This window comes from Scylla paramamosain, unplaced genomic scaffold (genome assembly GCF_035594125.1).
Source record: "Scylla paramamosain isolate STU-SP2022 unplaced genomic scaffold, ASM3559412v1 Contig5, whole genome shotgun sequence".
Classification (NCBI taxonomy): domain Eukaryota; kingdom Metazoa; phylum Arthropoda; class Malacostraca; order Decapoda; family Portunidae; genus Scylla; species Scylla paramamosain.
Window position 1 is genome coordinate 1,872,501 of NW_026973670.1, and position 27,500 is coordinate 1,900,000.

At 41.6% G+C, this 27,500-nt stretch overlaps 2 protein-coding genes across 26 annotated transcripts in view; one reads left to right on the forward strand and one right to left on the reverse strand.

Moving 5' to 3' along the window:
- The window catches only part of LOC135096631 (uncharacterized), a 100,292-nt gene that overhangs the window by 29,452 nt on the left and 43,340 nt on the right, over positions 1–27,500 (reverse strand). For 10 of the 25 annotated variants that reach the window (XM_063998294.1, XM_063998298.1, XM_063998296.1 and 7 more), the window contains 2 exons: positions 19,323–19,465; positions 15,822–15,929 (listed from right to left, as the gene is read on the reverse strand). In XM_063998294.1, coding sequence (XP_063854364.1) covers positions 15,908–15,929; positions 19,323–19,465 — 165 coding nt within the window. In that variant the 3' untranslated portion in view covers positions 15,822–15,907. Of the gene's footprint in view, positions 1–697; positions 995–4,310; positions 6,476–15,821; positions 15,930–16,007; positions 18,457–19,292; positions 19,466–20,254; positions 21,211–21,374; positions 21,458–27,500 lie in introns of those variants that run through there. The other 15 variants (XM_063998303.1, XM_063998302.1, XM_063998301.1 and 12 more) reach the window with 12 other exon arrangements.
- Positions 1–27,500, forward strand: part of LOC135096630 (uncharacterized) — a 63,283-nt gene that overhangs the window by 9,101 nt on the left and 26,682 nt on the right. The window lies entirely within an intron of this gene.

The following is a 27,500-nucleotide window of genomic DNA, read 5'->3' on the forward strand; positions in this document are numbered from 1 at the left end:
AATAATAATAATAATAATAATAATAATAATTATGATAATAATGATAATAATAAATGGTTTATTAATAAAGCAGTTTACAAACTGAAAATGTACAGAGGGGGTGGGGAAATACTTAACATTAATCCTGAAGCTAAACCTAATCTAGAAGCGAAATACTGTTGATTGATGGCTCGCACCATGGTGGGAATCGCGCTGAGTCTGTCCCGTTCCGTGCGCGGCGCCTTTAGAGGCGTTATCTTGTTGTGGTGTCTGGTGGCATGGACTCGGCGATGCGCCCCAGGCTGCAGTATGCGTCTTAGGCGAGGATAATGCAGAAGTCCCCTTCCAAACTTCTCCAGAGTCTCTCGGTGCCTGGTGGATAGTCTGGAGGTCTAAACAGACTCAGGGTGGTCAGGGCTTCGTCATAGGCAGGGCCAAACATGCCCCTGCACGACCTCTTCTGCACACTCTCTAGCTTGAGATGTTGAGTGTGTGTGAGGGAGGAGGACCACGCTGTGGAGTCTATACATGAGTTTGGGGAGGATGAAGGTGAGGCACACCCCGCCTTAACTCGTCTGTGAGCGTTCCCAGTCTTGAGTCTGCGCAGCATGTACAGCCTGTAGGTAGCGGATCTTACGGTGCTGGCGACATGCTGCTTCCAGGTCAGCTGGTCATCCACCGTGACCCCGAGAAGCTTGGCACATCGGACAACCTGGAGGGGGTGAGGACCCACTGGGAGCTGGGGAGGGGGCACTGGTACAGAGGAGGTACAGAAATGCATCACCACAGTTTCCCTCCGGTTGATGGTCATCCTGCTCTCCTCCGTCCACGTCTGCAGTCGCTCCAAAATGACTTGCAGTGGCGAGTAGTCCGGGTTCCTGTTGGAGACTGGGAAGCCCGCGGTGCAGTCGTCCACATATTTCCAGCGATGGGGGGTGTCAGTGGGGGCGTCGTTAATGAGGAAGAGGAAGCATAGTGGACCCATCTTGGTCCCTTGGGGGACCCCACATGTCAGCTGTTGGAAATTAGAGACAGAGCCCTGATAGCGAACGGCCTGACGCCTCCCTGAGAGGAAGTTGTCTAGCCACGCTACCAGGTTGGGAGGGAGACCCAGAGTTATTGCCTTGCTGATAACATCAGTGTGATCAACAAGATCAAAGGCTTTTTTTGAAGTCCAGAAAAGCAACAGCTAGAGAGGTGTTTCGCTTGTTCAGGTGGCTGTGGATGAATTCAGGGAAGCTGGTCAGGTAATGGGAGGTGGAGGTGGCTTTAATATTTCCAAACTGTCTGATATCCACGGTATTACAAATTTTGGTGCAGGCCCAGTCATACACAAAATCTTCATAAATAAGATTATTGTGTGATTATGTATAATAAGAAAAAAAAAGTTAAATGTATTATTTATAGATTATCGTAAAGCATACGATAAAGTACCAAGGTCCGAGCTGATAGAATGCTTGAAATCAATAGGATGTGGAAAAAAGATGTTAAAAGCAATTTATGTTATGTATCGCTGCACACGTAATGTGCTTAAGAGTGTCACTGTGGTGTCGTCAGTGGGAGTAAGGCAAGGCTCGCCATCCAGCTGTCTAATGTTTGTGATTTACATTAACCAGATGATTCGTATGCTGAAAGAACAAATAATAACTTACAGTTTCTTGGGCGTACTGGACGCGCTCCTATTGGTGGACGATTCAGTAATTCTCGCAACATCTTGGGATATGTGTATCAGGAAACTCAGAGTTGTCATCGATTATTGCAATGATTATGGAATGGTTCTTAACGAGGACAAAGCTGTTTTTTTTTTCAAATAACACTCATTGTGATAAAGTTCCATTAAAGATCGAGAGACACGCTATTAATTACTATGACAGATACAAGTATTTAGGGGCCTGGTTTACCGACAGCAGTTGTATGATTGACGTGGTGTCACTACACGAGGGAAAGTGGTAGTCAGTCGTTAACAAATTTTCTATATTTTGTGCCCTGAACCCTGATGTGCCTCAGTGTTATAAGCGACGTGTTTTTGACGCGGCTGTGTTGGCTGAACTGAGATACAGCTGCAAGACGTGGCTGACAGACAGCTGTGTGTCACTCACCAGTCAGTACAATAAACTAATGTAATGTCTCCTGGACGTGACAAATAACAAAATCTCAAACTTATGTCATGTTGAATCGGGAATTAAGCCAGTTTACCATACTGTCTGTGTCTGACGGAAACGTTTCTTGGAGAGGAAGCTGACTCTATCTACTCGACAGAAGTGAACCATTTCATGTTGTATTTAGTTGATGCAGAGAAGCTAACACCCCTGGTTATAAGTTTATCCAGAGCGCCATACAGTATGATAATCATATAAATCCTCTTGACAGCATAACTAGTTTAATTACCAATAGCCTGAAGACGTAACAAAGTATCACACATATAAAACAATATTGAATTCTAGTCTAGGTGTCCATAATATTTATTCAGATTACATATATGTCCTTGATTTTACACGTTTGGCGTTTACTAGAATTCGACTGATGTCTCATGACTTAAAGATCGAGACCGCCCGTTGGAGTCGCATCTCGCGGGACTTGCGCGTGTGTGCATGTGACGGGCAGGCAACACAGACTGACCAACATGTACTGCTGGAGTGCGTACTGACGAGACAGGTCAGCCAAAAATATATGATAAGCAAACAAAATTTAGACGAGTTATTTAAAGAAACAGAAGACGTAAATGTTTTGTGTAGGTACGTGTGTGAAGTGTTGAATAGTTATAGGACCTAAAAAGAAAACAATACTTAATTAGAACTACCTATTCCTTTAATATTGGTCAAATTGTGTTAGACGTTATGCTGAGTTATGTATCTATGTTAGTTATAGCATTACTGCTAGTAAGTGCTTGCTAATGCTGGTTACTTTGCCTCGCCTAATTCTTAAACAATACTTAGGTGAAAGTGTTGTTATTTATGTTTGTAAATGTATGATTCTTTATTTGGACCACTGGCAAATTTTGTACCTTTCACTTTACTGTATGAATAATTTCTTTGGTCAGTAAAAGTAACTAACTATCACGTTGGGCGGCGGGTGACCGGACCCTCGCATACGACGCAGGAGGTAGTTGCGTTCGTACGTTTGCACGGCAGCACACATTATCCTTTATGTGTCGACACGCACTCGCTAAATGTGTTCACAAGTACAACAATCTCACCAGGGCGAGCCTAAAACTAAAAACTAAGAGTTGAAAACTGAAAAAACCGAGGTCACTATCAATAGGGGGCGGGGAAGGCAGGAAGGCCAACATGCTGGCCGAGGCTGCTCTAGAGCGCCTAAGGTCACACGTTCTTCCCATGAGAGGTGTGTGTGTGTGTGTGTGTGTGTGTGTGCTGTGTGTGTGTGCTGTGTGTGTGTGTGTTTGTGTGTTTGTTTGTGTCTGTCTGTCTGTCTGTCTGTCTATATTTGTGTGTGTGTGTGTGTGTGTGTGTGTGAGTGTATTATAACAAGACAATTAGCATTAAAAAAACACGTAATTTATCGACAAGCACTGCACGACAACATTATTCTGGCTATTAAAAGTACTCCTGTAAAATGGTACGTGGCATCATACAAACAAGGAAGGAGGGGTGCGAGGCCCAGCGACCTTGAAAACCGCTGAGTGACTGACAAGAGAGAGAGAGAGAGAGAGAGAGAGAGAGAGAGAGAGAGAGAGAGTAGTGCACTGTAAGATTTTTTGTTTGTTATTTCCATGAATAATTTACGGTGTCCATAAATAGTATTTTTATCTATAATCCTACACACACACACACACTCACACTAATAACAATAAAAATAATTAAAAAAATATGAATCAAGGAATGACGGTAAAGCGGACAAGGAGGCATGCAAGGAAGTAGTAGTAGTAGTAGTCGTAGTAGTAGTAGTAATAGTAGTAGTAGTAGTAGTAGTAGTAGTAGTAGTCGTAGTAGTAGTAGTAGTAGTAGTAACAGAAGTCATAATAATAATAGTAGTAGTAAAAGTAGTAGTAGTAGTAGTAGTAGCAGTAGTAGTAGTAGTAGTAGTAGCAGTAGTAGTAGTAGTCAAAATAGTAGTAACAGTAGTCGTAATAACTATAATAAATGTTGTAGTAGTACTAGTAGAAGTAGTAGCAGTAACAGTAATCATAACGTTAAAAGTAGTTGTAGTAGTAGTAGTAGTAGTAGTGTGTGTGTGGGTGTTTGTGTGACTCCTGCCTGTAGCCTCTGTGACGGCTGTGTCGGTGGGCGTAGCATGGTATCGGAGACGACTGTTATTTTCTGGATAATCTTCACTCACAACATTCTTGTGCAAGTGGGTTATCAAAGATAGTCTGGCGTGTTGCGTTTTGTTTAGAAAAATAAATTGTCTTACAGCCCAACAACAGTGCACTTCTATACTACTGAATCACATGACTAAGATTATTAGCAAAGTTATTAAGACTCTTGTGTCTTGGTCAGAGTCTGTGTCTTTGAGTAACTCGTAACAGAGCGACACAGGTTGTGCGTCTGTACTGTCTTGGTGACTGGCTGCTATTGACGCTAAAAGTGACTTGAGGATTGTCCGAGAGGTGCCTAGGCATACGTCATAGATTTCCATAGCCAATAATATCAAGCAAAATGAATGACGTTTTAATCTCCACCCAATGGGAGGTAAGCCTTTAACAAGCTGAATGGGCATAAAACAAACCGGCTGTTTATAGTTAAGCTTGGCTGTTATCAATTCAACGTCCTGTTCACCTCTTGCACAATTCTTCTAATATTAGATTCTCTAACGCGTCTCTAATTCTACTCCTATATCTATTCTTTTCTTCATGCAAAGTAGTGCCTATTACAGTGTTTGCTACCACCTGCCGATTACAAAGGCAGCTACCGTTTGTCGTCCCGACAAAATTGTTATGCAATAAATTCTACGTACAATATTACATGCTTGCTGTTCTTTACCTACCTATTCTATTTACAATATTAAATGCTTGCTGTTCTTTACATACCTATTACAGGGTTACGGCACAGAAATGTGTTTCATTTCGATGGATGATTTCTTGAGTTCCTTGTACAGAAGTATCATTGCTATCGTGCTCAACGTGACTATCAAGACAAATGGAAGTACCACATAGTACCTGTGTGTGTTTTTGATACTTGCGTTACTAGTGTTTCTCTTGTTAATCTTTCTGATTTTCAAAGGAGGAGCTCTGTCTGGGAATTTCATAGTAATGTCCTGTAAAACATTTTCTCTGTTAAGTACAATAGTCTTTTTCGTATTTGCTACTGTTGTGAGTGTGGGGCTATGAAGTTCACATTGATCTGGTACACGATATTGGCCTTCTATTGATGCTATCTGAGGTTGAAATCCTGGGCATATGACTGATACAGTTGTCTTGTTTGGAAAATATATGTAGTGAGATTCTTGGACAGTTTCATGACGTGGTGTGGGAGTTTCTTCCTTAAAATGACAATTACGAACAATGGATATATTTTTCACCAAGGATGCAGCACATGAGTGACTCAGTGCTTCATTGAAAGTAAAATAAGTAGCTAAGCAAATGTACAGGTCTACGTTAGTTTTCTTACAGTTCAATAGATCATCATTTACTATTACACTTTCTTTCAAACCATTTATGGATAGGATGTAATTTGTTGGAGATGTTATATCAGTATCAACTGTTACAATGGAACTATTAAATTTCATTGGGAAAGGAATCAGATTATACATGTGATATCTCAATTCTGATGAAAATGGTATGTCAATGAGTACTCCAGTATCATTTATAAATGAATTAAGAATGGGATAGAGCAATATTGTTTGAATCAAAGAAAGGTTGAAATTCCACTCATATTTTGCTTGTTGAGTTATGTTTAGAAGTTGTGATATTGAAAATAATGTGTATGTAACATGTCCAGCATTAGCCATAACTAGGTATTGAATTAAATATTCCATTTCAGCATTTAGTTCATTTCCAGGGATTCCTTCAAATTAGAGTTCTCTATTCTTAAGCTTTCTATGGTATTAATAATTTCATCTATGGTAAGTTGTATATCTTCTGTTTCTTCTTGTAAGAAATCGATTCTGGACACTGAGTTTTGTAGATTGTTTACATTTGAGCGAAGTTCTGCATACAAACCAATATTTGCTACTCCAAGACCTACTAACGGTCCGATCGCTATTGCGGTGCGTACTCCTCTTTTGCTTTTGCAATGTAAGAAGTTATTTTCTATTTTGGTAACCTTCGTCTGTATAGCATCTAATTTCTTCTCTAATCTCACATTGGACAACTCACTAATAATCAATTTGTCTTTTACCATCTGTATACCGTTACTGATATGTCTGACATTTTCTCTTACAACATTTATATTGTTAAATTTCAATAGTACTCTTACTGAGTGTTCACAATGATCATGTCGCCGATTTTCTTTACTAAAGCTCCGGGCCTCACAGGGTCCCAGGCTGTTGCTAGAACTACTATAACTGAGAACATGCATGCCACTTGTTTCATCTTTACCTGTAAAAAGAATAACAATCTATGTTCAACTCAGTTAATATTTCTTCAACATTCTCATAAAATTAAGTTTCTAATGAGGGTTCATTGGTGAAAATTAATGGCAAAACTTGTTTTCTATGACTTCTTTTTTTTTTTTTCTGTAATCATGGCTTTCGTTGTCTGCTGTGTGGTGACTTGTTTCTGTCTGTGCACTATCTGTCCGTTTCTACATTATTTGTGTCTGTTACTGTCCTATCTGTTTCTGTGCTATTTGTTTCATTACTATTTATGACTGCATATTCACCATATTCATTCATGTTTGTCTGTTTGAGCTCATCTGCATATCACCGGTTTCCAAATATCGTATTGTGAATTTATTTCCACTGTCTGGTGCAATGACTTTATACGGACCCCTCAACTTGGGTGAAAGTTTGTTGCTATTTCCTAGTGGCGTGTGTAGTTTGACCATGACTATATCTCCTGGCTGTATTTTTATGTCTCGTGCTCTTTTATGTTGTTGTTTTGTTAAGTCTTGTGAGTACTGTTTCATGTGATCTCTGATACGTTGGTAAATTTCTTTGAATTTATTGATTCTAGTTAGTATGAAATCATCATAGTTATAGACATGACGCGGTTCTGGCGCGAGAAGTGAGTACGGTAAATTTTTATCCTCTCCAAAAAGAATATAATGTGGCGTTTCACCTGTGGCTGAACTGATTTGTGTGTTCAAAGCACATGTGACGTGCGGGATCCACGTGTCCCACGTAATGCTGTGTGGATTTATCAAATCAGCAGCATCAGCTGCTGTATTTTTCTTTCCTGGTATGTATTCAAAGTTTATTTCATAATTCTGCAGTGTCACAAGCCAACGTGCTAAGCGTCCTCTTAAATTCTTGTGTTTAAACAGATTCTGAATTGCGGTGTGGTCTGTCCACACTATAATCCTGTAACCCAATATGATATCTTTGAAGTGTTCTAGGCAATAAATCACTGCTAAAGTCTCGTGTTCTGTGATGCTATAATTCTTTTCTGAAGCTGTGCAAAGTCTGGAAGCATATGCAATTGGGTGTGGATTACCATTTTTTCCTACATTAGTATTCCTCCTAACCCAATGTCAGAGGCATCTGTACACAAGATGAACTCTTTTGTGTAATCTGGGAAAATCAATAGTGGCGAACTTGTGAATTTTTTCTTTTAGTGTTTCAAATGTTTTGGTTTGGGAAGGATCCCAAGAAAATGTAGTATTCTTTTTCAGGAGTGAACTCAATGGTTGTGCTATGTCAGCGCAATTCTTGATGAATTTTCTATAATATCCTGTCAGTCCTAAGAAACTTCTTATTTTTTTCAACTGAGGTTGGTTGAGGAAATTGTTTTACGACGTCTACCTTTGACTGTACTGTCCTCAGACCTTGACTGTCTATTTCATGACCCAAGTAAGTTACGTTCTCCTGTAGAAAATGACATTTTTCCAACTTAATCTTTAATCCTGCTGATACGAGTCTGGTGAAGACTTGATTTAGCTTGTGAAAGTGTTCTTCTGTTTGTGAAACTATTAAAATATCATCAAGGAAAACACTAGCAGTCTTCCCAATCAAACCTTGTAGGACATTGTTCATTAATCTCATGTAAGTAAGTGGGCTGTTCGATAAGCCGAAAGGCATTCTACGAAATTGATAGTGACCTGTTGGTGTAGAAAATGCTGTCAATGGACGTGAAGCTTCATCAAGCTCAATTTACCAAAATGCAGATTTTATGTCAATTGTGCTAAATATCTTATTTGAAGTGCCTAGACTTTGAAGAACATCAGAAATGACTGGAAGTGGAAGTCTGTCTGGAATGGTTTTCTTGTTGAGTTCTCTGTAATCAATCACTGGTCTCATGGTGTCGTCCAGTTTGGGCACAAGTATTAGTGGAAAATTCCACTCACTGTCACTAGGTTCTATGACATCTTGTGACGACATATCTTCAATCAATTTATCAACAGTGGCAAGTTTAAAATTCAGTAGTCTATATGCGGGAACGTAAATAGGCTGTGTTCCTGGCTTGAGTTTGATTTTGTGCTGCAATAGAATTGTTTTACCCAAGGTTTCTCCTGGCAAAGCAACTGCTGCTTTATGCAGGTGTAGTAGGTTTACTAGTTCTTTCTCAAGATCTGGACGACTAGTGGGAGCGAGGTGTTTCTTTATCTCTTTCTCACTCTGTGAGGATTCTTGTAGCGAAAACACTTGTGCTATTTGTTCATCTTTATCAGAGCTAAGGTCTTGATTATTGATTATTTCTATAGCTTTACTGACTTGGAAACGTCCTAACTCTGTTCCTTTCTCAATAGGTACGTCTGTGTGAAACGTGTTGATGACAAATACTTCAGATTTACCGCTGTTTGTATGGTAAAGACCACTTTGTAAGTTTATACCACGAACGCGCGACGACTCACTGAAGGCAATCGCTGTCACATGGTCACTTATTCCTTTTAGACTAACCTTTACCTTGCAAATAGACTGAGCCTGCAACAGCGTGCACTCTGTTACAGAACCTGAAACAATTTTCAAGGCTTCGGTTGGTGCATGTTGTTTGTTGTTTTGGGTTGTCAGTGGGGAATTTGTCTTCTCATGACGGTCCGTAGGAATGCAGTGCTCGTCAAGTACTGGTGATGAATTGTGTAAGTACCGCTCTGACACGTTATTATCTGAAGGAACAGTGTTTACTTCAGTCTTAGGATGCTGACTAACTGGTGCCACGACATCTTGGCTGCAGGTGTTAACAAATGGAAGAAACTTGTAAGATATTTTAACTCCTTCTTTCGCATGGAAGATAGTTATGTCTTCATCTCGCATTGTGTCATATCCAATGAGTTAGTTTCCTGGGAACGCTTGCTGTTCTACCACAACAGCTGTTAATTTAAACATGTAATAGTTCCCAAAAGTTACAGTTATCTGTGTTTCTCCTACAGGTGTGCGTTTGCTTCCGGTGACTCCCTGAATGTTGAATGTGGGTGGCTCATTAATAACCAAACCAGGTTTCGTTTTTCTTAGAAAATCTAGAATTATTAAGTTAATACATGCTCCTGGGTCTAGAAACATGTGACTGGGTTCATCAAACACCCGTCCGGTGGACCCTCGGAGTTGTCATTTATATAGATAACTTTCTTTACTTCCTGGCTTTTATCTAAGTTGGAGTGCGATGGCTGTGCTTTGGATTCTTTTATTTCCTGGTTTTGATATAAATTGTGGCGAGTTGACCGTGTGTTGGCTACTGATGAAGTGACTACGTTGCACTGTTTTTCTCCTTTTGGCCATTGCGAAAATCCTGACTTCTCGCACGACAGTCTGCTGTCCTGTGCCCTATTCTGTGATGATAAGTACACCAAGGAGGATTTCTACATACTGATTCCTTGAGACCTTTATACTGACAGTTGGAACAGGTGATATTAGCGTAGCAGTCCCTTGCTGAGTGTCCAAGTTTGTAGCAATTGTAACATTCAATTGTTTCTCTTTGTCTAGAGGGAATCCTACCTCTATGGGGTGCTGACCTTCTGGTTTTAGTTTGTGATCGTCCTTGCCTTTGTGTGGTTGGTGTGTGTGAGTCTGAGCTAGCAGCTAACACATATATACTGCAAGTAGGATCTATTTCTGCATAGCCTTTGAGTAGGCAATCTACCTCACCTAGATGTATGTTTGGCTTGATGTCTTTATAAAGTGTTTCCTGTACTACACCCTTGTTTGATTTGACAATATGTGCTAGCATCATAACGAGAGCCATGTTTTTCAAGGAAATTTGTTTGGGTTCATTTTTCACAGACCAGTCTGAGTTTTCAAAGATTGCTTCAATGTCTCTTGCTTGTGTATCCAACCTTGAAATGAATGCTGTTTGTGTCTCGTTTTGTTCTGGAGCTATTTTCAAAAACTTGACCATGGCGCGTATTGGATCTCTATCGCTTTTTGTTGTGAAGTGCTATTTAAAAGCTTTGATGTATTCTTCTAGACAGGGTGGAATCAAAAGGTTTTCGTCTCATCAACTCCTCTCCTCTAACTGACTGTCTTCAGCTTCTCTCTCACCGCCGCAATGTTGCATATCTAGCTGTCTTCTACCGCTATTTTCATGCTAACTGCTCTTCTGATCTTGCTAACTGCATGCCTCCCCTCCTTCCGCGGCCTCGCTGCACAAGACTTTCTTCTTTCTCTCACCACTATTCTGTCCACCTCTCTAACGCAAGAGTTAACCAGTATTCTTAATCATTCATCCCTTTCTCTGGTAAACTCTGGAATTCCCTGCTTCTGTATTTCCACCTTCCTATGACTTGAATTCCTTCAAGAGGGAGGTTTCAAGACACTTATTCATCAATTTTTGACCACTGCTTTAACCCTTTTATGGGACTGGCATTTCAGTGGGCATTTTTTTTTATTAGATTTTTGTTGCCCTTGGCCAGTGTCCTTCCTACATAAAAAAAAAAAAAATTCATCAAATGTTTTGATGTTGTTTAAATATGAATATACTATGACGTGACGAGCTGTGCTCTTAACAGCGTCAATGTGTTCTTTGAAACACTCTATTTTTAAGTTATCCTCAACAATACCTTTGTTTTTTTTTTATCAAAGTTTCTATTCTTTTGACATACTGATTTAAATCAATAGTATCAGTTTCTCCACTGAATTTGGGGATATCAGCAACAGTGGTGATGACTGAATGTTTTACTACGATAGAGTTTGTCATGGTGGAGTTTCTACTTTCACGTAAAGCTCGTAAACTGCGAGTAAAGATAGGACTAGTTCGACTTGAAACTTTACTAGATACTGGCATATTATTATTATTATATGTTTATTGACCACAGCAACAATGTACAAATAGAAATCTGATTAATAAATATTAATTTTTAAGACAATTCACAACCACTGTAGTCCATAAAAATAACTGATAGTAAAAGAAAACTAAAATTAGAACTAAAAACTAAAACAGAAGCATTAATAAAAGACACAAATTGAACATAAAAAAGTAATAGCTAAAAAAGAACTCAAAACAATGGTAATCAAAACAAACTACCAACATTTCCTCAGAAAATCAACATACTATAAAAGGGTTATAAACACATCATGAAATTTATATATTATACAACGAACTAAAAACAATAATGATAAAAGCAACTATCAATATTTCTTACAAAACAACAACAACGAACTATATTAGGTCTTAAATACATCCAAAATTTTATATATTATACAACATCTTTCATTATTATCATATTTATCTGAGAATAGGTCTTGAATATTAGCAAAGTTATACATTTCTCTCAGATGTTCGGTGAGGATGCAGTGTTGTGTTACATGTGGTTCTGTTTGTATTTCACCACATGGACAAAGTCTTTCTTCTAATGGCAATCTTCCCCGACCCCTTCTGTTCCACCTTCCCACCTCTACTGCGAGGGAATGGGCGGACACACGGAACCTCGTGAACGCAGCTCGATGGTGTTCATTTACATGTGTCTTTCCTTTATATACTGAGTGAACAGAAAGGTCGGGGTTGATTTCTTTATACGTTATACGCTTTGATGAAGTTGAGTGTAAGATACCAACTTTTAACTCCCTGACTCCCTCTTCTATGTCATCGTGTACAACATGTAACAAGTTGTCTATATAAGCTCGAGTCTGGTAATCATGATTCATGGAAATCTTTAAGGACAGTGCAAGTGGGTCATCCTGCATTCTCTGTCTCTCCTTCCACATCTTAGAAAAGAAGTGTCTCTGCCTGCTCCTAACTAATGCCTGTAGAGGTGGATAACCAGTCTCCAGGTAGCAAACATCATTACACGTTGTAAGTCTCACGTCTAGTAAGCATTTAAGTGACCAATTGTAGAGTTTTATAACTGGCCTTAGATCCGCATTCAGCCAGGACTCACAGCCGTATAGAATAGCGGACATTAAACAAGCATCAAAAACGCGTTTTTTTATTTGAAAAGGAATATCATTATTCTTTTTTAAAAATGAAATAAATTTCATAACGTGACCCATCTTAGAATCGGCATGAGCCCTGACTGATGCTGAGACCGATCCATCAGCTGTGAAAGGGGAGCCCAGATATATATAGCGGGTGCACCGTTCAACCACTAACCCGTCAATATGTAGAGACTCGTTGTCCTCTGGAGTGCCGTGTATCACAAAGAATTTCGTCTTAGATGCGTTCACCTTCATTCCGTACTCCTCACAAAATCGTTTCGTGAGCGAAAGCTTCCTAATCATTCTATCACGCGATGTTGACAGCAGCACGGTGTCATCCATGAGTATCAGGACGTGTAACCATTTTAAAAAGCTGTCATCCTCACAGTTTTCTTTCACTAATTTAATCAAATCATTAACATAAATTACAAAAAGTAGGCAGGATGTTGGAGAGCCTTGGCGAACTCCCAGGGTGGTAGCGAAAACTGCGGTACCAATGACACTCTCGGTCACACTATACATGGCTCCAATAACACCCAACATCACCACTCCACAACCTAAACGTTTCAAAATTCGTATTAAAATATGCCTTGGCACCAAATCGTATGCTTGGCTAAAATCAATAAAAGTAACAAATAATTTCTTTTTCTTCTTTCTGGCTAAATCAGTTAAAATACGCAACGTCACAACGTGCTCTAGACAACCGCGTCCTCTTTGTGCCCCCGCTTGTTCCCGATACGGCGTGAACCAACGTTCTAACCTCGAACACAACACCATATCAAATAATTTGGAAATGCTGTTTATTATACTAATGCCTCTATAGTTTCTTGCGTCTCTCTGGTCACCTTTTTTGTGTATGGTGAAAACTTTAGCCCTAGTCCAAGATACAGGATACTGTGCTGTAGTAAAAACCATATTAAACAGTGATACGATGAGCATTAGCCAGTGAAGAGGTAACAACTTCAAAACTCCAGGTGCAATACCGTCCGGACCACAAGCTTTGTCCGCTTTAATGTTATTAACCTGAGTACTGACCTCGCCAAGGGTGATCGGATCATCTAAAACAGGAATCGAAACCGACGAGTCCCTGTATTCTTCAGTGATATTATTTCTGGCAGCACCCATTAATTCTTCATAGAAATTCTTAAATTCTTCATCAGTAGGCCTGACACCTGTACGGGTATCCTCCTGCAAACAACCTTTCCAATTAATGGCCTGCCACACTCTTCTATCATCCCTGTCTAGAAGCAGCCTGTCCCAGCGGGCCAGGCTGCTGTCACTCTGAGTACTGACTCGACCCTCATCCCTCACTACACGGCTGCTTCTCGCACACTCATACAAGACATCAGAAATATTTTGGGCAAAGTTGTTTACATCATTTACATTTTCATAATTAGATACATCAAGACTATTCACATTTACAAGAAATGTATCATGACTAACGTGAGAAAACTTTACGGGTCTGCGCACCAGTGGATCACGCTCCTCACTACTGATTAGTGACGCATGACCACCAAGATAACAAGCTCTCTTGTACAAACAGTCTATACTAATAGGTGGAACTTTAACATCTATGCTGATTGGAGCATGATCCGATGGCAAGCTTTCCACATTATGTACACGAAAGGACTTAACGTTACTGATAGCTTCACATGACACCAAGCAAACATCGAGTTCCGAAATCCAATTTTCACCTTTGCGATATGTTTTCCCACTTTTGAAATAGTTAGTTGGTGTTTTTAGATTATTTACAACCAGTAACTTGTTGTCTATACATATTGAGGATAACACGTACGCATTCTCGTTAGGGTTGTTCACACAGTCCGAAACAACAGGGTACTCGTAGGAGTGAGCATTCGGCATTTCACTTAAGGCGGGTAGCTCACGAACATATTTACCAAACTTACAGTTCAGATCTCCCATTAGTAAGTACTGACAGTCACTATCACTGACCCTCTCTTGAATGGCTGCAAACGACTGCTGTGTAAAATACTCAGAATCATATGGCGGAATATAACAAAAGCCAAAAATTACATAAGGAACACATCGGAGCTTCAGCCATATCTGATCATTAGTACTATAATCAATGCTAGTTACGTGATTTGCTAAGTAATTCTTCACCATGACAACCACTCCTCCTCGATGGGAAGAAACACTGTTCACACGTCTAAAAGTTACATATCCAGGCAAGTTTACATTCAGTGGTGTTTTCGTCTCACTTAAGCTGATAATATCATAATCCAACAGGAGTGTCTGCACATGTGATTTTTCCAACTTAGTTTTTACTGCATTAATATTCCATGCCATAATTTTGACATATTTCTCACCTTGTCGCTGTGGTCTTTCTAAAAAGACATCAAGCTAAATCTGTCGATCACTTCTCTGTCTCTATACAATTGACGTTCCTTGTAATTGATGTAGATGTTACAACCAGCATTCTCGGGTTTTTCTTTCTCTGTTTTCTCTGCGTCTTTTAATCGCTTCCACTCTTCCCTTACTGCTGGATGCGTATCTTTCTTTACAAAAATCCGCTTGAATGTCTCACCGGCGTCTTTCAGGTGTTTTGCTCGTTCCAGCACGGCGTCACGGTCCTCTCGAGAAGCCACTGTGACCAGAACGGGTCGGCGCCGCCCTCCCGCTCGTCCCAGACGTCGTGAAGTCCTTACGCCCACTGACGAGCCAATCGCTGTCCACACTTTCTGGATTTTTGCACCATCAGTAGTAGCGCCTTCCAGACTTTCCTGATCTTCAGGAATGCCGAGTAATACAAGGTTGCATTCCCTTGCTTTCCGGTCTATATCCTCTAGGAATCTCTGCTGTCTTGCAATGACCTCCTGCTGCTTAGTCACTTGGTCTTGTAATTCTCGTACTTGCCGATTAATGGGGCTATCTGGAGATTTGAGAGCCTTTTTTATGTCTGCAACTTCGGCGATCAGTGCTGTCAACTGTGTCACTACTGCCAGGTTTGCATCATCAGATTCTGGTGCTGACAGTATACTCTGTATCAAATCTTCCTTACGAATTGTGTTCAGTTGATGCTGTGACAGCTTTCTAAGTTCAGCCAGCGGTCTCAGAGCCATAATTATCAAAAGGAAGAACTCAAGATCGTAAAGAGTGACAATCAAAGAAGCGTCTCCGTTGCCTGGCAACACAGTGACGTCATAAGACTTTAGTGCGCATGCGCAGAACTGGGCCGTCGGGACAAGGGGGGTGTTAGCCTGGGATACCAACTTTTAAGGCTAAATTTCGGCTAAGTCCAACACCCTTCATGCACCCGAACTGCACCAACGTTCTCTTACATGAAAGAAGAAGGTCAGATTGAGGTAGGCAGGCAGGCAGGCAGGCAGAGGGCAGGCCAGTCTAGAATTTACTGCAGGGAGAGGCAGGTCGGGCAGGCAGGCTGGCCATACACACACACACCATGTGTACAATTTACATACCTTGTCCTATGATGATTAGTGCGTGTGATAATGTTGAGAGACGCTCTACAATAAGGCAGTTATACTCAATGTTTCTTCGTGCTCAGTCAGTCCTCAGGCATACACAAACTGTTGGTGCACTGGGTATTAGATAAAGTATTACATGAATATAATTACATTAATAAATGACAGGTTGATTACTGTTACCAAAGTATAGAGAAGTGAGTAGCGATGTCCTCTTGAGCGGCGGCTGCTGGGGGCGGCGTGCTGTGGCTGATGGCTGTGTGCGGCGGTTGCTGGGGCGGCGTTGATTCTGCTCTCGTCTCTGGCTGCGGTTTCCTCTTCTAAGTCTCTTCTTAGTATTTGGATTTTGGTCTTATTGCTTGGTGGTATTAACTGAGAGTTACTCTTCAGTTTGATCGTGTGAGTAGTGGCTCGGGGGTGTGATGAGGTGTGGCGCGGTGCGGCGCGGTGCGAGACTTATGCACACTTACAGAATTGACCTTGACTCACTGTGTTGGCTGGGAAGTGTTGTTGCTGTTGTTTCCGTTGTTGCTTCTGTTGTTTGTTTCTAATGTTTGTAAATTCTTCTTTCTATTCGAAGGTTATTTAGGCTTGAGAATCCCAATAAGCTGAACAACACTGTGTGTGTGGGTGTTTGTGTGACTCCTGCCTGTAGCCTCTGTGACGGCTGTCTCGGTGGGCGTAGCATGGTATCGGAGACGACTGTTATTTTCTGGATAATCTTCACTCACAACATTCTTGTGCAAGTGGGTTATCAAAGATAGTCTGGCGTGTTGCGTTTTGTTTAGAAAAATAAATTGTCTTACAGCCCAACAACAGTGCACTTCTATACTACTGAATCACATGACTAAGATTATTAGCAAAGTTATTAAGACTCTTGTGTCTTGGTCAGAGTCTGTGTCTTTGAGTAACTCGTGACAGAGCGACACAGGTTGTGCGTCTGTACTGTCTTGGTGACTGGCTGCTATTGACGCTAAAAGTGACTTGAGGATTATCCGAGAGGTGCCTAGGCATACGTCATAGATTTCCATAGCCAATAATATCAAGCAAAATGAATGACGTTTTAATCTCCACCCAATGGGAGGTAAGCCTTTAACAAGCTGAATGGGCATAAAACAAACCGGCTGTTTATAGTTAAGCTTGGCTGTTATCAATTCAACGTCCTGTTCACCTCTTGCAAAATTCTATTTATACTTGCGTTAGATTCTCTAACGCGTCTCTAATTCTACTCCTATATCTATTCTTTGCTTCATGCAAAGTAGTGCTTATTACAGTAGTAGTAGTAGTAGTAGAACTAATATTATTATTAGTAGTACTCGTAGAAATAGAACGAGTAGTAGTAGTAGTAACATAAGTAATTGTAGTAGCACTAGTAATTGTAGTAGTAGTAGTAGTTGTAGTAGTAGTAGTAGAACTAATATTAGTATTAGTAGTAATAGTAGAAATAGAACGAGTATTAGTGTTAGTAGTAGTAGTAACAGAAGTATTTATAGTAGCACTAGTAATTCTAGTAGTAGTAGTAGTAGTAGTAGTAGTAGTAGTAGTAATAGTAGTAGTAGTACTAGAACTAATATTAGTATTAGTAGTAGTAGCAGTAGAAATAGAACGAGTATTAGTAGTAGTAGTAGTAGTAGTAGTAGTAGTAGTAGTAGTAACAAAAGTAATTGTATTAGCACTAGTAATTGTAGTAGTAATAGTAGTAGTAGCAATAGTAGTAGTAGTAACAGCAGTAGTACCAGTAGTAGTAGAAGTACTAGTAGTAGCAGCAGTTGTAGCAGCAGTAATAGTAGTAGTAGTAGTAGTAGCAGCAATAGTAGCAGCAGTAGTAGTAGTAGTGGTAGTGGTAGTAGTAGCATTTAAGTAGAGCGAGTGTGAGGTACAGTTCTCAACAGCCAGTCACTGTCACCGCCGTCCGTGACGTCATGAGTGAGGAGGAGGGGGCGAGGAGAGCAGCGCGTGTGTGGGCGGAGGAAAGGGGAAAGGAGCGTGAGGCGGGTGGGGACAAGAAGGAGTGGTTTGGGGGGAGGGGGGGCAGGAAAGGGCGGCTGGAAGGCGGTGAGATAGAAGGCGTGGGTTGCTGGTATGGGTCTGGCAGGAGTGAGTGGCGAGTGGGGGTTAGGAAGGAGTGGGTTGAGGATAAGGGGAAGAAATGGGAGGGGATAGGGGCAGAAAGGAGTGATGGCAGGTAGTGGCCATGAAGGGGCTTCTGCCTGGTGGGCGGCCAGAAGCAGCTGCTGGCAGGTTGTGGGGAAACAAGAAGTGGAGGGAGTAGGAGGCATCTCAGACTGACATAACAAGATGGCGTCCTGTCTGTCATAGTGGCAAGTGTAGTTTCCCGGGCCAGCGGCATGATGGGACTAACAAAACACCAGCAGGAGGTCTTTCTGTACACAACATGCACATGTACACAACACACGTGTGGCTGTACACCTGGCGGCTACTCAACACACCTGGTACACTACTGGTAGCACACTTCAGGGAGGGCTTGGCCAATCCTGGTTATCTTGACCACCACTAAGTCTTTGAGGAGGAACACAATGCGATACACACGCGCACCACACAAGATACGCCGCCACACTGGCTGCAGACTGAGCGGCGTCCCTTTGGCTCAGTGTTTCCAGGCCGTTCGGTACTTGAGCGACACACAAAGGTCTACTTAAAATACAGGGACTTGTTTAACCCACGAACACACTCATATCCACCAAAAAGAATAAATAAAATAAATAAAATAAAATAAATAAATAAATAAAACTAATTATTCAATTAAATTATACTAAATTATTAAAATAACTACTGCTTCTACTCTTGCTACTAGTACTATTACTACTTCCACTACTGCTACTACTACTACTACTACTACTACTACTACTACTATTGTGTCTGTGTCATAGTATTGATAGCAATGATAATAACAGCATAACAACAAGAACTACTAGTACTACTACTACAACAACTACTACTACTGCTACTACTACTACTACTACTACTACTACTACTACTATTACTACTACTACTAATAATACTATTATTAATATAAATGCTAGTATTGCAGCAGTTTTTGCAACAATTCTTAAGGCATGAATATTAATATTTACATAGTAGTAGTATCAGCAGTAGTAGTAGTAGCAGTAGTAGTGGTAGTATCAGTAGTAGTCGTAGTAGTAGTAGTAGTAGACGTAGTAGTACTAGTAGTAGTAGTAGTACTAGCAGTAGTAGTAATAGTGAAAAATCGCGAATACTACCTCTACCACTGCTACTACTACTTCTTTCCACTCACAAAGGCTTCTACTCTCCTTACTTCTACTAATGCTACCAAAACTACTAATACTTCTACCACTACTAGTACTACCACCACTACTTTAATTATTACCACTACTACTACTACTAGTACTACTACTACTACTACTACTGCTACTGCTACTACTACTATTAAACACGTATGCTTATGAAGGTCCATCTGGTACAAACTTAGCTGTGATGCGAGCAATGGTGCGTCACCTTGGTGGATCCTTGTCAAAGTGTCTTCTGAATTGTCTTTGTTCTTCTTTGACATTTTTGCGCTTCCAGTAACACTTTATGACAGATGTTCTTTCTTCAAAGCTTACTCTTACTTCTGGTATTGTTATTTTGGCAAACTGCTCCTGAAAAAAAAAAAAAAACATTAAATGAATTATAGCGAATCAAACAGTGAGTACATTTTTGGATGACTTTCTCTCTCTCTCTCTCTCTCTCTCTCTCTCTCTCTCTCTCTCTCTCTCTCTCTCTCTCTCTCTCTCTCTCTCTCTCTCTCTCTCTCTCTCTCCCTCTCTCTGTTTATACAGATAGATACAGATAGATAGATGTACACAGATACAGCCTTATGCTTGTGGAGTATAAATGTAAGAGCATGAAGCACAGTGTGTCTCTCCCCACAGGCACCTCCCGCCTCGCGCCTTCCTTCCTCCTGTCTCCCGGAGTCTACACACCTGCACTCTTGAGGTGAGTACACTTATTCTTTTCTTTCCTGGTAATTGTTTTCACTGTGTTTTCTATTGCACACACTCAGAAAGTAGAAAATGAGGCACTAACGAGGCAAGACCATATACCACAAAGACTGGATACAATAATAATAACAAAAATAAAAATAATAATAATAATAATAATAATAATAACAATAACAACAATAATAATAGTAATAATAATAATAATAATAATAATAATAATAATAATAATAATAATAATAATAATAATAACAATAATAATAATGATAATGATAATAATAATAATAATAATAATAATAATAATAATAATAATAATAATAATAATAAATGGTTTATTATTAAGGCAGTTTACAAACTAAAAGTGAACAGAGGGATTGGGGAAATACTTAACATTAATCCTTAAGCTAAGTCTAATCTAGAAGCGAAATACTATTGATTGATGGCTCGCACCATGGAGGGAATCGCGCTGAGTCTTTCCCGTTCCGTGCGTGGCACCTTTAGAGGCGTTATCTTGTTGTGGTGTCTGGTAGCACGGATCCGGTGAGGTGCGTTAGGCGACAGCATGTGTCTAAGGCGTGCATGATGCAGAAGTTCCCTTCCATACTTCTCCAGAGCCTCTCGGTGCCTGGTGGATAGTCTGGACAGACTCAGGGTGGTCAGGGCTTCTTCATAGGTGGTGCAGGCAGGGCTAACGATGAACCTGCACACCCTCTTCAGCACACTCAGCAGCTGGAGCTGTTGAGTGTGTGTGAGGGAGTATGACCACACTGGGGAGGCATACATGAATTTGGGGAGAATGAAGGGAAGGCACACTCCCCTTAACTTGTCTGTCAGCGTCCCCAGCGACCTGAGTCTGTGCAGCTTATACAGCCTGTAAGTAGCGGAAGTTACGGTGCTGGCGACATGCTGCTTCCAGGTCAGCTGGTCGTCCGAGAAGCTTGGCATATCGGACCACCTGGAGGGGATGAGGGACCACTGTGAGCTGAAGAGGGGGCACTGGTACAGAGGAGGTACAGAAATTCATTACAACAGTTTCGCTGTGATTGATGGTCATCCTGCTCTCCTTCGTTCACGTCTGCAGTCGCTCCACGGAGCTGTCGTTCACATAGTTCCAACGATAGGGGTATCAGTGAGGGCGTCGTTAATGAGGAGGAGGAAGCATAGTGGACCCATCTTTGTCTTCTGGGGCACCCCATATGTCAGCTGTTGGAAATTAGAGACAGAGCCCTCATAGGAAACATCCTGACGCTTCCCTGAGAGGAAGTTAGCTAGGAACGCTACCACGTTGGGAGGGAGATCCAGACTTACTGCCTTGCTGATGACAACAGTGTGATCAACAAGATCAAAGGCTTTTTTTGAAGTCCACAAAAGGAACAGCTAGAGAGCTGTGTCGCTTGTCCAGGTGGCTGTGAATGAATTCAAGGAAACTAGTCAGGTAATGGGAGGCGGAGGTGGCTTTAATACTTCCAAACTGTCTGATATCCACGGTATTAGAAATTTTGGTGCAGCCCCAGTCATATAAAAAAAATATTCACAAATAAGGGTAGGAATGGGGGTAATAGAGACTGACCTGATGTCACCGAGTTACTGTGGATTGGAAGCTTTGGGGATGGGGGTGATGTAAGATGTCTTCCAGTCCACGGGGCAAGTGTGCTGGGAGAGAGAGGCGCATATTATGGAACATAGCGGTGTTGCTGGCTCTGCAACAAACTTCTAGTAAAGTTTTATTGTAAGGTCAGTGGGTATGGTAGTTCTTGGTTTGAATTTAAGTATCCTCTTAAAACTATGCATCACATGGACAGTGGGGTGAAGGGAGGGAACAGGATGATAGGCAGGAAGCGGATTGGTCTGGAGGGGAGGACAGGTTTGACAGGTAGCAGCAAAGTGGTCGTTCATCTCCTGAGCCGCGAGATTAGCAGGAAGGTGTGAGGTGCAAGGAAGAGATGAAGTGTGCTTTTGTAGGCCACACAAAGCTTTGCTGCTAGCGAACCACTGTCTGTTGTTGGCCAGCTTGAGGTGGTGTATCTTGTCTGGGTAATAGCTTGACTTGGCAGCCTTAGTCTCCCTGATCACTCTGTTTCTTAGCTTCCTGTATAGGACCGGGCAGGAGTGGAACGACCACGTCCGCTGACGCATGAGTCTTTTAATGTGGGGCGTCATCCAGGGGGCATCAGATAGCTGCACTGTGACGCTATTAGGTGGAAAGTAGCGGTGGAAGGCTTCTGTGGTGGTGGCGACGTAATTGTGCCACTTTGAGTGGACGTCCTCCACATCCAGCACCTCGGTCCACGGATGTTGTGTCACCCACTGCCCAAACTTCCTCATGGGAGTCCCTCATGAGTCAGGCATGGGGCTGTGGGTCCTGGTGACAGCTGGCCGGGGGGTCGAGGTGGTGGGTGTGGGTGTCCACAGTATGGAGAGGTGGTTGCTCCATCCCATGGGAGGCAGTGGCTTAGGGGGCGAGTATTGCTGGCCTAGGTCTGTCAATATAAGGTCAAGGGTGGCTTGCTGGTAGATGGGAAAGTTAAAGTCCCCACAGATGAAAATTTTGACGACAGGATACTTCACACTCAGGGCATCATCAGCGTCAATGATGTGAGTGGTGAGTAACAGTGCTGTGGTGGCTCGTGGGGGGTGATACACAACGCACACGATGATGGAGGCTGTGTTGCTTGGATGGCAGGGGGCGTAACTCTCACCCACAGGGCCTCTACTCCGGCAGTAATGATGACAGGCAGGTGTGAGGGTTTGAGGGCAGATCGGGAGAAAATGGCCACTCCGCTCTCCCCCACTGCGTCTTTTCCTGAGGTGATGGTAGAGCTGGTAGTCCTGCATCGTGTACACCTCCGGAACAATCTGCCACGACTCAGTAACCGCCACAATGTCCGCACAAGTACAACTCACTGTTAAAATTAACTCCTCCATCTTGTTGGCCAGAGATGTCGCATTAAATAAGAGGAGGGAGGGAAGACTATACCACACACACGGCACTTCTGAGTGTTTGTATTCCCTCTTCTCCACCCAGCGGTCTTCTCTGGCACTGGAGGTCACTGCCTTGATGGGACGCACCACAATTTTACCTCCTCTCCATCCGCGGTTCCGAAATAGTTTCAAGGTCTTCAGGCACTGTGTAGATGGCGCTGCAAACATCAAGAAATAGACATGGATAGTTCTCCAAGTTTTGCCAAGATTCTGCTGCCAAACAGGCTCAGCTCAAGCAATATATTGCCTAAGGAGCTGCACAATGGCTACACATATAGTGGAGCCAAGACTCAGTAACTACTAGCCGAATGAAGAAAGCTAGCTGGTAGTTAGAAGCTAGAATATAAGGTGGCCGATCAACACCGGCCCCACCCCCTCTGCACAGCTGTGAAAATGGTTGCCATGGTAACGGCGACGCCAAACCACTGAAGAAAACGGGGTGCAAAGACTTAACGGGATACTTGTTTGTTCGTCCAAGATGGTTAATTATGACAATGTAAACACAGTAAAGGTATTGTCTGCTACGGAGATCAATAAACTGACAGCGGCGCAGCTAAAATGTGCACTGAGAACAACTGTTGCACATCAGCCTCATGAAGAGCAGCCACCGAGCCCTGAATTACTCGAAGAAATAAAAAAAAAAAATATTCGAGAAGATTTGGCAGCTATGAAGGAGATGAAGAAAGGAATAGAATCACTGAATACAAGACTCGATGAAGCCTACATGATTATCCACCAGCAAAACCGGTACCTAGAATCCCTTGGCGCCAAAGAAAGGGTGCGGAACTTGGTTATAACTGGGGTCTCGGAGGATGACGACGGCCTGGGAACGACAGATAGAGAGAAGATCAAGTCAGTGCTGGAAGACGCGGGTTACGCCGGACCAATACCCACTGATGTATGGGCAGCGAAACGACTTGGACAGCCTGACGAATAGAGGACACGCCCTATTCACATGACTGTGGAGAGTCAAGATCAACGGAGCGACATCTTGCGATTGGCGAAGAACTTGAAGGATACAGGAAGAGACTTCGAACGGATTTACGCGAAGAAGGACGTTCATCCGGCGGCCAGGAGAGAAATGACAAGATTGAGGACCCGAGAAAATGAGAAGCAGAAACCAGACAACCAGGGAGTGAAAATTACGTATGACTGGCGGCGGCGAGTATTGCTGCGTGATGGTGTTGTGACTGATAGGTATTTCCCAAATTTTGGCATGGAAAGAACTGGAATGGGCAATTGAAAATATGTGCTTGTAATATCTGTGGTGTGAAAAATAAGCTCCAAAGCCCTGAAGTGATAAATGTTGCTTTAGAATTTGACATGATATGGGTCACTGAAATTAAGTAACGTTAATTAGTTTTGATTTATATATGAATAAAAGTAAACAAAATTGTCGGAGAGGAGTAATTATGATACTGGTGAAGTGTGCGCTGGTGCCATATATCATGTGTCAACATTACAACAGAAGGACAAATATGGGTCGAGCTGTCCTGGTGCCCCTGAGATGAGGCTTGGGAGCGTATATATCCCCCTACCACGACCCGGCGCTGCTGAGGGCGTTGGATGGGCAGGTGACATAGTGGTCAATGACTTCAACGCACATGTGGGTTGCCTACCAAGGACAAATATAAATGGAAAGAGATGTGAATACAATGGTGTGAAAGATCTTATGAGTAATTCTATGGGCCGAGCAATAACCAACATGTGTGAAGAGAAAGAAATGGTAGTTGCTAACCATTTGAAATATGACGGAAAGCAGCTCGTAGGGAATTTATCTTTTAGGCGTAATGATCGCTGGACATCGGAAATCGACCTGTGTTTATTTAAGTATATCTGTCTGAATGTCCTGAAAGACTTATGTACACGCCAAGTTATGTCGTGCTCAGACCATGCGCCACTCACTCTAACAATTAACACTGACGTTTTTAAATGAGTAACGCCATCACGGCTACTTGAGCGCGCCAGTAACTTGGGTCGGACGCTCACACACAGTCCCCGCACCACTAATATCGCGACAGGCCTGCATCATGACAAAGTGGATATAGAAGCGTTCGTGACGAGGATGGCGCTGTGTGAGCCGCCAACCCTGGGCGTGGTGAATGAGGAAAGTGTGCAGGACGTGGTTAAGGAAAGCTGCAGGGAAGTTAATGGAATAGCAAAGGAGTGTAAAAAGACGAATGTCGCGCGTGAGGGAAGTGTAGACCTAAGAAGGAAAAGACTCATGGAGGAAAATGACTGTGGGAAAATTTGGAAAGCAATTAACTGGAAAGATGAAATTAGTAGTAATGAAGGCAGTACCCAGCCTACTGAGAGTCAATTTAAGATTTTTTTTTGAGGAATTGTTGAATCCAGTGATGGAGGAAGTTGGAGAGGTAAACTTTGAGCAGGCACCAAGTATTCCCATTGTGGATGATCCTTTCACGTTTAGAGAGGTGGAAACAGCTGTGAGAGGGATGAATAAAAAGAAAAGTTTTGTTGGAATAAGTCCTGCCCTATTAATGAACTTACCTATGAACTGGTTGATGTTTTTTCCTACAATGTTCAATGTAATTTTTGATAGTTTGTGTTTCCCACTAGCCTGGTGCTATAGTAAGTTAAGTGTATTATTTAAGTGTGGTGATCGCATGCTTTGTGATAACTACAGAGGTGTTAGTATAATGGACACCCTAGCTAAACTCTATGACACACTTATTATCAATAGATTGAAAATGTGGATGGATGTGGACAATTGTCAAGCAGGAGCAATGGAGGGAAGAGGATGCCTAGAGCAGATATTTACACTGAGATTATTGTGTGATTATGTAAAATACAAGAAATTGAAGTTATATGTATTATTTATAGACTATCGTAAAGCATACGATAAAGTACCGAGGTCTAAGCTGATAGAATGCTTAAAATCAATAGGATGTGGAAGAAGGATGTTAAAAGCAATTTATGTTATGTATCGCTGCACACGTAACGTGTTCAAGAGTGCCACGGTGGAGACGCCAGTGGGAATGAGGCAAGGCTCACCTTCCAGCTGTCTAATGTTTGTGATTTACATTACCAAATGATTCGTATGCTGAAGGAATACATAGCAACTGACGGCTTCTTGGGCACACTACACGCACTCCTATTGGTAAACGATGCGGTAATTCTCGCAATATCTCGGGATATGTGTATCAGGACACTTAGAGTTGTCATCGATTATTGCAACGATTATGGAATGGTTCTTAACAAGGACAAATTTTTTTTCTTTTTTTTTTTTTTAAATAATACTCATTGTGGTAAAAATTATTTAATGTTCGAGGGATACGTTATTAAGAACTGTGACAGACACAAGTATTTAGGGGCCTGGTTTACCGACAGCGGTTGTATGAAGGACGTGGTGTCACTACACGAGGGAAAGTGGCAGTCAGTCGTTAGAAATTTTCTATATTTTGTGCCTCGAACCCTAATATGCCTCACTGTTATAAGCGACGTGTGTTTGACGAAGCTGTGTTGGCTGACCTGACATATAGTTGCCAGTCGTGGCTAACAGATAGCTTTGTCACTCACCAGTCAGTACAATAAACTTATGAAATGTCTCCTGGACGTGACAAATAACAAAATCTCAAACTTATGTCATGTTGAATCGAGAATTAAGCCAGTTTACCATACTGTCTGTGTCCGACGGAAACGTTTCTTGGAGAGGAAGCTGACTCTATCTACTCGACAGAAGTGAACCATTTCATGTTGTATTTAGTTGATGCAGAGAAGCTAACACCCCTGGTTAAAAATTTATCCAGAGCGCCATACTCGTACAGTATGATAACCATCTAGATCCTCTTGACAGAATAATTAATTTAATTACCAATAACCCAGAAGACGCAACAAAGTATCACACATATAAAACAATATTGAATTCTAGTCTTGGTGTCCATAATATTTATTCAGATGACACAATGTCCCTGATTTTACACGTTTGGCGTTTACTAGAATTCGACTGATGTCTCATGACTTAAAGATCGAGACCGGCCGTTGGAGTCGCATCTCGCGGGACTTGCGCGTGTGTGCATGTGACGGGCAGGCAACACAGACCGACCAACATGTACTGCTGGAGTGCGTACTGACGAGACAGGTCAGCCAAAAATATATGATAAGCAAACAAAAAAATTTAGATGAGTTATTTAAAGAAACAGAAGACGTAAATGTTTTGTGTAGGTACGTGTGTGAAGTGTTGAATAGTTATAGAACCTAAAAAAAAAACAATTCTTAATTAGAACTACCTATTGTATTAATATTGGTCATATTGTGTTAGACGTTATGCTGAGTTATGTATCTATGTTAGTTATAGCATTACTGCTAGTAAGTGTTTGCTAATGCTGGTTACTTTGCCTCGCCTAATTCTTAAACAATACTTAGGTGAAAGAGTTGTTATTTATGTTTGTAAATGTATGATTCTTTATTTGGACCACTGGCAAATTTTGTACCTTTCACTTTATTGTATGAATAATTTCTTTGGTCAATAAAAATAACTAACTAACTATCACGGTGAGCGGCGGGTGACCGGACCCTCGCATACGACGCAGGACGTAGTTGCGTTCGTACGTTTGCACTACAGCATAAATTATCCTTTATGTATCGACACGCACTCATGTGTTCATAAGTACAACAATCCCACCAGGGCGATTCTAAAACTAAAAACTAAAAGATGAAAGCTGAAAAAACCGAGATCACTATCAATAGGGGA